General features: G+C 38.7%; 1 protein-coding gene across 3 annotated transcripts in view; it reads right to left on the bottom strand.

Moving 5' to 3' along the window:
• LOC115116685 (zinc finger protein 574-like) overlaps positions 1 to 17,160 on the bottom strand; it is a 40,415-nt gene that overhangs the window by 11,219 nt on the left and 12,036 nt on the right. For 2 of the 3 annotated variants that reach the window (XM_065027906.1, XM_065027905.1), the window contains exon 8: positions 12,538 to 12,686. In XM_065027906.1, coding sequence (XP_064883978.1) covers positions 12,538 to 12,686 — 149 coding nt within the window. Of the gene's footprint in view, positions 1 to 10,964; positions 11,684 to 12,537; positions 12,687 to 17,160 lie in introns of those variants that run through there. The other variant, XM_029645173.2, reaches the window with a different exon arrangement.

The raw sequence follows: 17,160 nt of genomic DNA, 5'->3' as shown, positions 1-17,160 counted from the left end.
GAACTAGTGTAGAGTAACATTCTACTATTACAGTATCTATGTCTATAAGGTATAACTAGTGCAGAGTAAGATCCTACTATTACAGTATCTATAAGGTATAACTAGTGTAGAGTAACATTCTACTATTACAGTATCTATGTCTATAAGGTATAACTAGTGCAGAGTAAGATCCTACTATTACAGTATCTATGTCTATAAGGTATAACTAGTGTAGAGTAACATTCTACTATTACAGTATCTATGTCTATAAGGTACAACTAGTGTAGAGTAACATTATTACAGTATCTATGTCTATAAGGTATAACTAGTGTAGAGTAACATTCTACTATTACAGTATCTATGTCTATAAGGTATAACTAGTGTAGAGTAACATTCTACTATTACAGTATCTATGTCTATAAGGTACAACTAGTGTAGAGTAACATTCTACTATTACAGTATCTATGTCTATAAGGTATAACTAGTGTAGAGTAACATTCTACTATTACAGTATCTATGTCTATAAGGTATAACTAGTGCAGAGTAAGATCCTACTATTACAGTATCTATGTCTATAAGGTAGAACTAGTGTAGAGTAACATTCTACTATTACAGTATCTATGTCTATAAGGTATAACTAGTGCAGAGTAAGATCCTACTATTACAGTATCTATAAGGTAGAACTAGTGTAGAGTAAGATTCTACTATTACAGTATCTATGTCTATAAGGTATAACTAGTGTAGAGTAAGATTCTACTATTACAGTATCTATAAGGTAGAACTAGTGTAGAGTAAGATCCTACTATTACAGTATCTATGTCTATAAGCTATAACTAGTGTAGAGTAACATTCTACTATTACAGTATCTATGTCTATAAGGTATAACTAGTGCAGAGTAAGATTCTACTATTACAGTATCTATGTCTATAAGGTATAACTAGTGTAGAGTAACATTCTACTATTACAGTATCTATGTATATAAGGTATAACTAGTGCAGAGTAAGATTCTACTATTACAGTATCTATGTCTATAAGGTATAACTAGTGTAGAGTAAGATTCTACTATTACAGTATCTATGTCTATAAGGTATAACTAGTGCAGAGTAAGATCCTACTATTACAGTATCTATAAGGTATAACTAGTGCAGAGTAAGATCCTACTATTACAGTATCTATGTCTATAAGGTATAACTAGTGCAGAGTAAGATCCTACTATTACAGTATCTATGTCTATAAGGCACAACTAGTGTAGAGTAACATTATTACAGTATCTATGTCTATAAGGTATAACTAGTGTAGAGTAACATTCTACTATTACAGTATCTATGTCTATAAGGTATAACTAGTGTAGAGTAACATTCTACTATTACAGTATCTATGTCTATAAGGTATAACTAGTGTAGAGTAACATTCTACTATTACAGTATCTATGTCTATAAGGTATAACTAGTGTAGAGTAACATTCTACTATTACAGTATCTATGTCTATAAGGTATAACTAGTGTAGAGTAACATTCTACTATTACAGTATCTATGTCTATAAGGTACAACTAGTGCAGAGTAAGATCCTACTATTACAGTATCTATAAGGTAGAACTAGTGCAGAGTAAGATCCTACTATTACAGTATCTATGTCTATAAGGTACAACTAGTGTAGAGTAACATTCTACTATTACAGTGTCTATGTCTATAAGGTATAACTAGTGTAGAGTAACATTCTACTATTACAGTATCTATGTCTATAAGGTATAACTAGTGCAGAGTAAGATTCTACTATTACAGTATCTATGTCTATAAGGTATAACTAGTGTAGAGTAAGATTCTACTATTACAGTATCTATGTCTATAAGGTATAACTAGTGCAGAGTAAGATCCTACTATTACAGTATCTATAAGGTATAACTAGTGCAGAGTAAGATCCTACTATTACAGTATCTATGTATATAAGGTATAACTAGTGCAGAGTAAGATTCTACTATTACAGTATCTATGTCTATAAGGTATAACTAGTGCAGAGTAAGATCCTACTATTACAGTATCTATGTCTATAAGGTACAACTAGTGTAGAGTAACATTATTACAGTATCTATGTCTATAAGGTATAACTAGTGTAGAGTAACATTCTACTATTACAGTATCTATGTCTATAAGGTAGAACTAGTGTAGAGTAACATTCTACTATTACAGTATCTATGTCTATAAGGTATAACTAGTGCAGAGTAAGATCCTACTATTACAGTATCTATGTCTATAAGGTATAACTAGTGTAGAGTAACATTCTACTATTACAGTATCTATGTCTATAAGGTATAACTAGTGCAGAGTAAGATTCTACTATTACAGTATCTATGTCTATAAGGTATAACTAGTGTAGAGTAAGATTCTACTATTACAGTATCTATGTCTATAAGGTATAACTAGTGCAGAGTAAGATTCTACTATTACAGTATCTATGTCGATAAGGTAGAACTAGTGTAGAGTAACATTCTACTATTACAGTATCTATGTCTATAAGGTATAACTAGTGCAGAGTAAGATCCTACTATTACAGTATCTATAAGGTATAACTAGTGTAGAGTAACATTCTACTATTACAGTATCTATGTCTATAAGGTATAACTAGTGCAGAGTAAGATCCTACTATTACAGTATCTATGTCTATAAGGTATAACTAGTGTAGAGTAACATTCTACTATTACAGTATCTATGTCTATAAGGTACAACTAGTGTAGAGTAACATTATTACAGTATCTATGTCTATAAGGTATAACTAGTGTAGAGTAACATTCTACTATTACAGTATCTATGTCTATAAGGTATAACTAGTGTAGAGTAACATTCTACTATTACAGTATCTATGTCTATAAGGTACAACTAGTGTAGAGTAACATTCTACTATTACAGTATCTATGTCTATAAGGTATAACTAGTGTAGAGTAACATTCTACTATTACAGTATCTATGTCTATAAGGTATAACTAGTGCAGAGTAAGATCCTACTATTACAGTATCTATGTCTATAAGGTAGAACTAGTGTAGAGTAACATTCTACTATTACAGTATCTATGTCTATAAGGTATAACTAGTGCAGAGTAAGATCCTACTATTACAGTATCTATAAGGTAGAACTAGTGTAGAGTAAGATTCTACTATTACAGTATCTATGTCTATAAGGTATAACTAGTGTAGAGTAAGATTCTACTATTACAGTATCTATAAGGTAGAACTAGTGTAGAGTAAGATCCTACTATTACAGTATCTATGTCTATAAGCTATAACTAGTGTAGAGTAACATTCTACTATTACAGTATCTATGTCTATAAGGTATAACTAGTGCAGAGTAAGATTCTACTATTACAGTATCTATGTCTATAAGGTATAACTAGTGTAGAGTAACATTCTACTATTACAGTATCTATGTATATAAGGTATAACTAGTGCAGAGTAAGATTCTACTATTACAGTATCTATGTATCTATAGAGTAAGATTCTACTATTACAGTATCTATGTCTAGTGTAGAGTAAGATCCTACTATTACAGTACTAGATTCTACTATTACAGTATCTATGTCTATAAGGTATAACTAGTGCAGAGTAAGATCCTACTATTACAGTATCTATGTCTATAAGGCACAACTAGTGTAGAGTAACATTATTACAGTATCTATGTCTATAAGGTATAACTAGTGTAGAGTAACATTCTACTATTACAGTATCTATGTCTATAAGGTATAACTAGTGTAGAGTAACATTCTACTATTACAGTATCTATGTCTATAAGGTATAACTAGTGTAGAGTAACATTCTACTATTACAGTATCTATGTCTATAAGGTATAACTAGTGTAGAGTAACATTCTACTATTACAGTATCTATGTCTATAAGGTATAACTAGTGTAGAGTAACATTCTACTATTACAGTATCTATGTCTATAAGGTACAACTAGTGCAGAGTAAGATCCTACTATTACAGTATCTATAAGGTAGAACTAGTGCAGAGTAAGATCCTACTATTACAGTATCTATGTCTATAAGGTACAACTAGTGTAGAGTAACATTCTACTATTACAGTGTCTATGTCTATAAGGTATAACTAGTGTAGAGTAACATTCTACTATTACAGTATCTATGTCTATAAGGTAGAACTAGTGTAGAGTAACATTCTACTATTACAGTATCTATGTCTATAAGGTAGAACTAGTGTAGAGTAAGATCCTACTATTACAGTATCTATGTCTATAAGGTATAACTAGTGTAGAGTAACATTCTACTATTACAGTATCTATGTCTATAAGGTATAACTAGTGTAGAGTAACATTCTACTATTACAGTATCTATAAGGTATAACTAGTGTAGAGTAACATTCTACTATTACAGTATCTATGTCTATAAGGTAGAACTAGTGTAGAGTAAGATCCTACTATTACAGTATCTATGTCTGTACAGTGCCTTCACATATTCACACCCCTAGACTTTTTCCACATTTTGTTGTGTTACAAAGTGTAATTAAAATGGATAAAATTTCAATTTTTTGTCAACAATCTACACTAAATACTCCATTAATCCAGAGAATGCCAGACTTGGATGACAAAGTTTCATGACAAAACTTGCCCACAAGAAGGATCGCCACGCCACCTTCCTATTCAAGTGAGCATAGCACTTGGACAAGAGTCCAAAAATCTCTTGCATGCTGCTATATATATATATATGATGTAATATACCTGGGAAATATGTATACTGTAGCTAAGAAAGTAATACTATGTGTATGCTGTGTAGTAAGCTGTTGGTATCACATGTGCCTCACCCTAATAATTTGGTCCCTTTCCCCCTCATAACGTTACCTAATGTTCTGACTTGGTGTTGAAATGTCATCATCGAATATTGTAAGAGCTTTCATTGGCAGGGCTTGAAAACTATTACGGACTACAAAGGGAAACGCAGCCGCAAGCTGCCCAATGACGCGAGATACCAGACAAGCTAAATGCCTTTTATGCTCGCTTCGAGGCAACCAACACTGAAGCATGCATGAGAGCACCAGCTGTTCTGGACGACTGTGTGATAATGCTCTCGGTAGCAGATGTGTGCAAGACCTTTAAACAGGTCAACATTCACAAAGCCACAGGGCCAGACGGATTACCAGGGCGTGTACTCAAAGCATGAGCGGACCAACTGGCAAGTGTCTTCACTGACATTTTCAACCACTCCCTGACTGAGTCTGCAATACCTACATGTTTCAAGCAGACCACCATAGTCCCTGTGCCCAAGTAAGTGAAGGTAACCTGCCTAAACGATTACTGCCCCATAGGACTCACGTCGGTAGCCATAAAGTGCTTTAAAAAGGCTGGTCATGGCTCACATCAACAGCATCCTACCGGATACCCTAGACCCACTCCAATTCGCATACCGCCCCAACAGATCCACAGATGACACAATCTTAATCGCACTCCACACTGCCCTTTCCCAACTGGAGAAAAGGAAGGTCGGCCTTGAAATACATCCACAGGTACACCTCCAATTGACCGAAATGACGTCAATTAGCCCATCAGAAGCTTCTAAAGCCATGACATAATTTTCTGGAATTTTCCAAGCTGTTTGAAGGCAGTCAACTTAGTGTATGTAAACTTCTGACCCACTGGAATTGTAATACTGTGAATTATAAGTGAAATAATCTGTCTGTAAACAATTGTCGGAAAACAATTGCACAAAGTAGATGTCCTAACCGACTTGCCAAAACTATAGTTTGTTAACAAGAAATTTGTGGAGTGGTTGAAAAAAGGAGTTTTAATGACTCCAACCTAAGTGTATGTAAACTTCTGACTTCAACTGTGTGTGTGTGTGTATTTTATATATATACATATATATAGTGAACGCGAAGAGGAGAGTAGCACAACCATGATGGGCAACAGTAGGTTGCCATTCGTCTGTTTTCACCTTTACAAGGAAAATAATTCCTATTGTGACAGTTAGGAGTTACAGGATATTTTTTTGTTATGTTTGTTTTTAGCTACATTATATATATATATATATACACATACATACACATACACACACACATATATGGCAATTTAGCCATTTGGATTTGTTATCTGTAATGGTTATGATAAAATAGGCCTTGTCGCTCACTGTTGGCATATTGATAAATGCACACATTTACTGGAGTTCTCAAAAAATAAAGTACTTGAACAGTCAAAAAAAAAAAAGTTTAAATGCCCATCCCTAGAATGAACCAGGTTTTCCACTAGGATTTTGCCTGTGCTTTGCTACAGTATATCCCGTTTATTTTTTTTATTCTGAAAAACTCCCCAGTCATTAAGATTACAAGCAAAACCATAACATGATGCAGCCACCACTATGCTTTAAAATATGGAGAGTGGTACTCAGTAATGTGTTGCATTGGATTTGCCCCAAACATAAAACATAGTTTTCAGGACAAAAAGTTAATTGTTTTGCCACATTGTTTTTAGAATTACTTTACTGCCTTGTTGCAAACAGGATGCATGTTTTGGAATATTTTTATTCTGTACAGGGGCCCTTCTTTTCACTCTGTCAATTAGGTTGGTATTGTAGAGTAAATAAAATGTTGTTGATCCATCCTCAGTTCTCCTATCACAGCCATTAAACTCTAACTGTTTTAAAGTCACAATTGCCAGAGAGGAAGCAGTTTTCTTCCTCTCTGGCAACTGAGTTCGGAAAGACACCTGAACAAATTCTTATTTACAATGACGGCCTACCATGGAACCGTGGGTTAACTGCCTTGTTCAAGGGCAGAACGACAGATTTTTACCGTGTCAGCTCGGGGATCGATCTAGCAACCTTTCGGGTTCCTGGCCCAACTGTCTAACCACTAGGCTACCTGCCGCCCCAATTGATACACCATCCTAAGTGTAATTAATAACTTCACTATGCTCAAAGGGATATTCAGTGTCATAAGATACACCATCCTAAGTGTAATTAATAACTTCACTATGCTCAAAGGGATATTCAGTGTCCTAAGATACACCATCCTAAGTGTAATTAATAACTTCACTATGCTCAAAGGGATATTCAGTGTTGCTTTTCTCCCCATTTTTACCCATCTACCAATTCTTTGCAATGCATTGGAAAACCTCTCTGGTATTTGTGGTTGAATTTGTGTTTGAAATGTACTGCTCGACTGAGGGACCTTACAGAGAAGTCCTTGCAACTTATGTAACTTGTTAAACAAGTTTTTACGCCTGAACTTATTTAGGGGTTGAATACTTATTGACTCAAGACATTTCAGCTTTTCATTTGTAATTAATTTGTTAATATGGGTATTGAGTGTAGGCCAGTGACAAAAAATGTCAAATGTAATATATTTTAACAAAGCTAAATGTGCGAAAAGTGAAGGGGTGTGAATACTTTCTGAAGGCACTATAAGGTATAACTAGTTAAGAGTAGGATCCTACTATTACAGTAGCCATGTATATTTAAGCAATAAGGCACGAAGGGGTGTGGTAAACGGCCAATACACCATAGCTAAGGGCTGTTCTTATGCACGACGCATCGCGGAGTGCCTGGATACAGCCCTTAGCCGTGGTATATTGGCCATATACCACAAACCCCAGAGGTGCCTTATTGCTATTATAAACGGGTTACAAACATAATTAGAACAGTAAAAATAAATGTTTTGTCATACGGTCTGATATACCAGAGCTGTCAGCCAATTAGCATTCAGGGCTCGAACCACCCAGTTTATAAAAGGTATTATAAACTGGGTGGTTCAAGCCCTGAATGCTGATTGGCTGACAGCCGTGGTATATCAGAGGGTAAATCGGCTAAATCTATGGTACTATTACAGTAGCCATGTAAGGTACAATTAGTGTACCTTACAATTAGTGTAGAGTAGGATCCTACTATTACAGTAGCCATATATATCAGAGGTCGACCGAATAAAATCAGCATGGCCGATTAATTAGGGACGATTTCAAGTTTTCATAACAATAGGTAAATCGGCATTTTTGGACGCCGATTATGGCCGATTACATTGCAATCCACGAGGAGACCACCTGTTACACGAGTGCAGCAAGGAGCCAAGGTAAGTTGCTAGCTGGCGTCAAACTTATATCTTATAAAAAACAATCTTCACATAATCACTAGTTAACTACACATGGTTGATAATATTACTAGTTTAACTAGTTTGTCCTGCGTTGCATATAATCAATGCAGTGCCTGTTAATTTATCATCGAATCACAGCCTACTGCGCCAAACGGGGGATGATTTAACAAAAAAACATTCACGAAAAAAAGCACAATCGTTGCATGAACCATAAACATCAAAACCTTTCTTAAAATCAATACACAGAAGGATATTTTTTTAAACCTGCATATTTAGTTAAAATAAATTCATGTTAGCAGGCAATATTAACTAGGGAAATTGTGTCACTTCTCTTGCGTTCATTGCACGCAGAGTCAGGGTATATGCAACAGTTTGGGCCGCCTGGCTCGTTGCGAACTAATTTGGCAGAATTTTACATAATTATGACATAACATCGAAGGTTGTACAATGTAACAGCAATATTTAGACTTAGGGTTGCCGCCCGTTGAATAAAATACAGAACGGTTCCGTATTTCACTGAAAGAATAAACGTTTTGTTTTCGATATTATAGTTTCCGGATTTGACCATATTAATGACCAATGGCTCAAATTTCTGTGTTTATTATATTATAATTAAGTCTATGATTTGATAGAGCAGTCTGACTGAGCAGTGGTAGGCCGCAGCAGGCTTGTAAGCATTCATTCAAACTTTACTGCGTTTGCCAGCAGCTCTTAGCAATGCTTGCTTCACAGCTCTATTTATGACTTCAAGCCTACCAACTCCTGAGATTAGGCTGGCAATACTAAAGTGCCTATTAGAACATACAACAGTCAAATATATATGAAATTCAAATGGTATAGAGATAAATAGTCGACGCGTCATAACTCCTATAATAACTACAACCTAAAACTTCTTAACTAGGAATATTGACCCACCAGCTTTCATATGTTCTGAGCAAGGAACTTAAAACGTTAGCTTTTTTTACATAGCACATATTGCACTTTTACTTTCTTTACCAACACTTTGTTTTTGCATTATTTAAACCAAATTGAGCATGTTTCATTATTTATTTGAGACTAAATAGATTTTATTTATGTATTATTTTAAGTTAAAATAAAAGTGTTCACTGTTCATTCAGTATTGTTGTAATTGTCATTATTACAAATATATATACACTGCTCCAAAAAATAAAGGGAACACTAAAATAACATCCTAGATCTGAATGAAATATTCTTATTAAATTATTTTTTCTTTACATAGTTGAATGTGCTGACAACAAAATCACACAAAAATTATCAATGGAAATCAAATTTATCAACACATGGAGGTCTGGATTTGGAGTCACACTCAAAATTAAAGTGGAAAACCACACTACAGGCTGATCCAACTTTGATGTAATGTCCTTAAAACAAGTCAAAATGAGGCTCAGTAGTGTGTGTGGCCTCCACGTGCCTGTATGACCTCCCTACAACACCTGGGCATGCTCCTGATGAGGTGGCGGATGGACAGCCAAGTCCTGGACAGTCTGTGGTGCAACGTGGCATTGGTAGATGGAGCGAGACATGATGTCCCAGATGTGCTCAATTGGATTCAGGTCTAGGGAACGGGCGGGCCAGTCCATAGCATCAATGCCTTCCTCTTGCAGGAACTGCTGACACACTCCAGCCACATGAGGTCTAGCATTGTCTTGCATTAGGAGGAACCCAGGGCCAACCGCACCAGCATATGGTCTCACAAGGGGTCTGAGGATCTCATCTCGGTACCTAATGGCAGTCAGGTTACATCTGGCGAGCATATGGAGGGCTGTGCGGCCCCCCAAAGAAATGCCACCCCACACCATGACTGACCCACCGCCAAACCGGTCATGCTGGAGGATGTTGCAGGCAGAACATTCTCCACGCCGTCTCCAGACTCTGTCACGTCTGTCACATGTGCTCAGTGTGAACCTGCTTTCATCTGTGAAGAGCACAGGGCGCCAGTGGCGAATTTGCCAATCTTGGTGTTCTCTGGCAAATGCCAAACGTCCTGCACGGTGTTGGGCTGTAAGCACAACCCCCACCTGTGGACGTCGGGCCCTCATACCACCCTCACGGAGTCTGTTTCTGACTGTTTGAGCAGACACATGCACATTTGTGGCCTGCTGGAGGTCATTTTGCAGGGCTCTGGCAGTGCTCCTCCTGCTCCTCCTTGCACAAAGGCGGAGGTAGCGGTCCTGCTGCTGGGTTGTTGCCCTCCTACGGCCTCCTCCACGTCTCCTGATGTACTGGCCTGTCTCCTGGTAGCGCCTCCATACTCTGGACACTACGCTGACAGACACAGCAAACCTTCTTGCCACAGCTCGCATTGATGTGCCATCCTGGATGAGCTGCACTACCTGAGCCACTTGTGTGGGTTGTAGACTCCGTCTCATGCTACCACTAGAGTGAAAGCACCGCCAGCATTCAAAAGTGACCAAAACATCAGCCAGGAAGCATAGGAACTGAGAAGTGGTCTGTGGTCACCACCTGCAGAACCACTCCTTTATTGGGGGTGTCTTGCTAATTGCCTTAATTTCCACCTGTTGTCTATTCCATTTGCACAACAGCATGTGAAATTTATTGTCAATCAGTGTTGCTTCCTAAGTGGACAGTTTGATTTCACAGAAGTATGATTGACTTGGAGTTACATTGTGTTGTTTAAGTGTTCCCTTTATTTTTTTGAGCAGTAATATATATATATATATATAATATAAACAAATAAATAAAAATAATTTGATTAATCGGTATCGACTGTTTTTGGTCCTCCAATAATCGGTATCGGCGTTGGAAAATCATAATCGGTCAACCTCTAATATAGATAAGATATTCTACTATTACAGTAGACATATATATAAGGTGCCATACTATTACTGTAGCCATATATAAACTCAGCAAAAAAAGAAACATCCTCTCACTGTCTCAACTGCGTTTATTTTCAGCAAACTTAACATGTGTAAATATTTGTATGAACATAACAAGATTCAACAACTGAGACATAAACTGAACAAGTTCCACAGACATATGACTAACAGAAATGGAATAATGTGTCCCTGAACAAAGAGGGGGTCAAAATCAATAGTAACAGTCAGTATCTGGTGTGGCCACCAGATACATTAAGTACTGCAGTGCATCTCCTCTTCATGAACTGCACCAGATTTGCCAGTTCTTGCTGTGAGATGTTACCCCACTCTTCCACCAAGGCACCTGCAAGTTCCCGGACATTTCTGGGGGGAATGGCCCTAGCCCTCACCCTCCGTTCCAACAGGTCCCAGACGTGCGCAATGATATTGAGATCTGGGCTCTTCGCTGGTCATGGCAGAACACTGACATTCCTGTCTTGCAGGAAATCACACACAGAATGAGCAGTATGGCTGGTGGCATTGTCATGCTGGAGGGTCATGTCAGGATGAGTCTGCAGGAAGGGTACCGCATGAGGGAGGAGGATGTCTTCCCTGTAACGCACAGCGTTGAGACTGCCTGCAATGACAACAAGCTCAGTCCGATGATGCTGTGACACACTGCCCCAGACCATGATGGACCCTCCACCTCCAAATCGATCCAGCTCCAGAATACAGGCCTCGATGTAACGCTCATTCCTTCGACGATAAACTCGAATCCGACCATTCCCCCCTGGTGAGAAAAAAACACGACTCGTCAATGAAGAGCACTTTTTGCCAGTCCTGTCTGGTCCAGCGACGGTGGGTTTGTGCCCATAGGTGACGTTATTGCCGGTGATGTCTGGTGAGGACCTGCCTTACAACAGGCATACAAGCCCCCAGTCCAGCCTCTCTCCGCCTATTGCGGACAGTCTGAGCACTGATGGATGGATTGTGTGTTCCTGGTGTAACTCGGGCAGTTGTGGTTGCCATCCTGTACCTGTCCCGCAGGTGTGATGTTCGGATGTACCGATCCTGTGCAGGTGTTGTTACAAGTGCTCTGCCACTGCGAGGACAATCGGCTGTCCGCCCTGTAGCACTGTCTTAGGAGTCTCACAGTACAGACATTGCAATTTATTGCCCTGGCCACATCTGCAGTCCTCATGCCTCCTTGCAGCATGCCTAAGGCACGTTCACACAGATCAGCAGGGACCCTGGGTATCTTTCTTTTGGTGTTTTTCCAGAGTCAGTAGAAAGGCCTCTTTAGTGTCCTAAGTTTTCATAACTGTGACCTTCATTGTCTACCGTCTTTAAGCTGTTAGTGTCTTAATGACCATTCCACAGGTGCATGCACGTTCATTATTTTTTTAATGTTCATTGAACAAGCATGGCAAACAGTATTTAAACCCTTTACAATGAAGATCTGTGAAGTTATTTGGATTTTTACGAATTATCTTTGAAAGACAGGGTCCTGAAAAGGGACGTTTCTTTTTTTGCTGAGTTTACAAGGTATTCTACTATTACAGTAGACATGTGTATAAGGTATCATACTATTACAGTAGCCATTTATATAAGGAATAACTAGTATAGAGTAGGCGGCCAGTGTACCTGTCCCATGGAGCGTCCCCGTCCCTGTCCCCGGCCACGGCCCACAGTCTTGTCCTCCTCTGAGCTGGTACAGCGCTGCAGATGGATGTCCAACACTGACTGGTTCAAGAACTGGGAGGAACAGTGGGGGCACAACACTGGCTCCTTATCTGGGGAGATGGGGTGGGCAGGAAGAGTTAATTACTTACTAAATTAGTGTTTATCACATTCCAAATAGTGTTTCGAGACTTTACATGAAATCAATTGAAATACACTAAACATGGAAAGGACAGGGATGTATGGATTGAGTGTGTATTTAGACAGTCACAGGCCCTGGTCACAGGCCCCTCCTGTCCCTTCTAGAGGTCGACCGATTATGATTTTTCAACGCAGGTACCGATTATTGGAGAACCAAAAAAAGCCGATACCGATTAAATCAGACAATTTTTAACATTTGATTTCTTTGTCATAATGACAATTACAACAATACAGAATAAACACTTATTTTAACTTAATATAATACATCAATAAAATAAATTTAGCCTCAAATAAATAATGAAACATGTTCAATTTGGTTTAAATAATGCAAAAACAATGTGTTGGAGAAGAAAATAAAAGTGCAATATGTGCCATGTAAGAAAGCTAACGTTTTTAAGTTCCTTGCTCAGAACATGAGAACTTTTAACGTGAGTCTTCAATATTCGCAGGTAAGAAGTTTTAGGTTGCAGTTATTATAGGAATATTTCTCTCTATACGATTTGCTTTATCTTGGCCAGGTCGCAGATGTAAATGAGAACTTGTTCTCAACTAGCCTACCTGGTTAAATAAAAGGTGAAATAAAAATAAAATACATTTCATATACATTTGACTATTGGATGTTCTTATAGGCACTTCAGTATTGCCAGTGTACCAGTATAGCTTCCATCCCTCTCCTCGCCGCTACCTGGGCTCAAACCAGGAACACATCGACAACAGCCACCCTCGAAGCAGCGTTACCCATGCAGAGCAAGGGGAACAACTACTCCAAGTCTCAGAGCGAGTGACGTTTGAAACGCTATTAGCGCGCACCCCGCTAACTAGCTAGCCATTTCACATCGGTTACACCAGCCTAATCTTGGGAGTTGATAGGCTTGAAGTCATAAACAGTGCAATGCTTGAAGCATTGTGAAGAGCTGCTGGCAAAACGCACTAAATTGCTGTTTGAATGAATGCTTACGAGCCTACTGGTGCCTACCATCACTCAGTCAGACTGCTCTATCAAATCAGACTTAATTATAACATAATAACATACAGAAATACGAGCCTTAGGTCATTAATATGGTCAAATCCGGAAACTATCATTTCGAAAACAAAACATTTATTCTTTCAGTGAAATACGGAACCGTTCCGTATTTTATCTAACGGGTGGCATCCATAAGTCTAAATATTGCTATTACATTGCACAACCGTCAATGTTATGTCATAATTACGTAAAATTCTGGCAAATTAGTTCGCAATGAGCCAGGCGGCCCAAACTGTTGCATATACCCTGACTCTGCGTGGAATGAACGCAAGTGACACAATTTCACCTGGTTAATATTGTCTGCTAACCTTTCTTTCAGCTAAATATGCAGGTTTAAAAATATATACTTGATGTTTATGGTTAGGTACACGTTGGAGCAACAACCGTCCTTTTTCGCGAATGTGCACCACATCGGTTATATGCAACGCAGGACACGCTAGATAAACTAGTAATATCATCAACCATGTGTAGTTATAACGAGTGATTATGATTGATTGATTGATTGTTTTTTACAAGATAAGTTTAATGCTAGCTAGCAACTTACCGTGGCTTCTTACTGCATTCGCGTAACAGGCAGGCTCCTCGTGAGGCAGGTGGTTAGAGCATTGGACTAGTTAACCGTAAGGTTGCACGACTGAATCCCTGAGCTGACAAGGTAAAAATCTGTCGTTCAGCCCCTGAACAAGGCAGTTAATCCCACCGTTCCTAGGCTGTCATTGAAAAGAAGAATGTGTTCTTTAACTGACTTGCCTCGGTAAATAAAGTTGTAAAAAATATATATATATATTTTTTTTATGTAAAAAAATTGGCGTCCAAAAATACCGATTTCCGATTGTTGAAAACTTGAAATCGGCCCTAATTAATCGGCCATTCAGATTAATCGGTCGACCTCTAGTCCCTACCCACCAAAACACACACTGGGTTAGAGGGAATTCTATCTGTATTGTCATCCCTCAGTATAGGTTACAGTATGTGGCTTAAGGTAACTTATTTATAGACACACAGACAGACACATGCATTGACAGTCTGGATATTGGTGAACACACTCAGGCTCTCTATCTGCTTCTGTGAAGCTAAAGGAGCAAAAGAAGAGGAGAGAAAACGAGAGAAGGTGCTGAGGTTTGATGTTTCCCCATCTTAGCCACCGGCATCTACAGTTACCACGGCAACTCCAACCCAGCGGAATCCTCCCTCCCGGCTGGAGCGTTCACCAGTCCCCACTGAGGAGCCCTCCGTTGAAACATTTAATAAGGATCCTCTCCATCAACAGAGCATTAACTAATAATCAATGGATCAATTCCAACCAATCACATCTCTCTCTCTCCGAGGTGCACTTATCTCTGACCCCACTGCACCGATGCTGTCAACGGCAGCCATGTTGCCTTGACGCCAGACCCGATTAAGATCAGCAGATATTTTGACCCATTAATTGGTGGGGTCGATTCGATAGACCAGAATTGGCAAATACCCATTCATCTTTTAAATCCCCCAGTTTGGGAACATTTAGGCTTCCCAGTAGATTACAGGGGTGATGGATAGAGTTGTGGATAAAACGGTAACACTAAGTCGCCACGCTCAACAAGAATAGCCTATGTAGCTAACAACACTTCAAATATGTTGACACATTTAGGGCAACATCAGTGGGCCCCAGTATACCAGAGTAAGATGGAGACGCAGAGAAACCACACATCGTCTTCCCTCTGCATTCAAGTAGCAAGAGCGATAGGTAGGCAATGGTTTATACTTTTTACAGCCTGGTTTATAGCAGCGGGTATGTGCCCATTCCTGGTGGTTTAGAATAAGGCTTTTTAGCACCTTGTGAAAGTGCTCAAGTCACGTTACGAACTTCGCTGTTGCACCCATTTCAGCAAACAGGTAGTACCCGCTCTACATAGGCAAACCAAAGCCGAAGTTTTCAATGAATTGGCAAATGCACCGTGCTGCGCTTATAGTGACAGCCCATCACATTACCCCGGAGTGGGAGATGTATGGTGCTACAGACATGACCCCTTTATTACAGTCCACATCTGGCACTGAAGGAGGCAATGACATGGTGTGTTCATAACCAAGTGGGAAGTGACATACAACTGGGAATAATCCACTTGAACGGCACTCAAACAGTGGGAAACTGGTCTATCATCCTGAGCATCCACTTCTCCCACCATGGTGACCTCTGACGTCACCTACTAAGGAAATGACCTCTATAACGGCATTTTCGGCAGTTAAATGCAACAACAAAACTATATTTATAAAAAGCAATCTATTAGTGTGGTTTTTTAACTATAATTTGTTTACAAGCATTATAGCTCTACTTTATTTTTGACACAGCTTGTTGGCCATTAGCCAATCCGTGTTTCTCAACGCGTTCAACTCACATGAACGCATCCAACTGGTATTTACGACTTCACATCTGGTAAAGTCCCACCTCAAACGCAGCATCTGAGTGGAAACTTGAGGCCCAACATAACAATAGACAATGCAAGGAACATTGTGAATGGCATCTCATTTTCCTTCTGTATCGAAACCGAATGGTGACCCCAAAACTGCATTGGTTTGGTGAACCATTAAACCCCTAATTACTACTAAGGCGCAGGGATTACCTCTGCATACTTAACATGGAAATCAGCTCCATGATTAGCAGCTTCACTAATTCACGGCCCACACATACACTAGTGCACATTACATATTTGATTCATTTTATTTAACCTTTATTTAACCAGGAAGGGCTCATTGAGATTTTAAATCTCTTTTTCAAGAGCATCCTGGCCAAGATAGGCAGCACCAAGTCATTACACAATTACAGACAGACAACATGAAAAACTACAGATAAAAAAATCATAAAACAGCAAATTAAAAACATTGAAAGGTCAGGGAATCAGCCTCAAAATCCTTCAGCAATAATTTAAAAACACCAATAGGGACAAGTTCTTCCAGTTTACAAGTATTTTGTAAGGCATTCCAACCCAATGGCGCAAAGTACATAAAAGCCCTTTTACCAAATTCAGTTTGGACATTTGGAATACAGTCCTGTGAACGGAGAGTACTCACCACATTTCTGAACAATAAAAATGCCCAAATAAAATGGTAGTAAACCCAAAATGGCTTTGTAAAAAAAAGTATACCAGTGACTGAGCCTACGAGTGACTAGAGAAGGCCAGCCAACCCTGGTATATAAAGTGCAGTGGTGAGAAAGGGTTTTGCAGTTTAAAATAAATCTCAATGCTCCATGGTAAAGGGTGTCAGTTGATCTCAAACACTGAGCGGAAGCATTCATATATAAAATATCTCCATAGTCTAGTAAAGGCATAAATGTAGCTAATACTAGCCTCCTTCTGGCTTCAAAAGAAAAACAGGCCTTATTC

Source organism: Oncorhynchus nerka, linkage group LG14, assembly GCF_034236695.1.
Source record: "Oncorhynchus nerka isolate Pitt River linkage group LG14, Oner_Uvic_2.0, whole genome shotgun sequence".
Classification (NCBI taxonomy): domain Eukaryota; kingdom Metazoa; phylum Chordata; class Actinopteri; order Salmoniformes; family Salmonidae; genus Oncorhynchus; species Oncorhynchus nerka.
The sequence above is the reverse complement of the archived record's forward strand: the minus strand, read 5'-3'. Positions and strand labels throughout refer to the sequence as shown.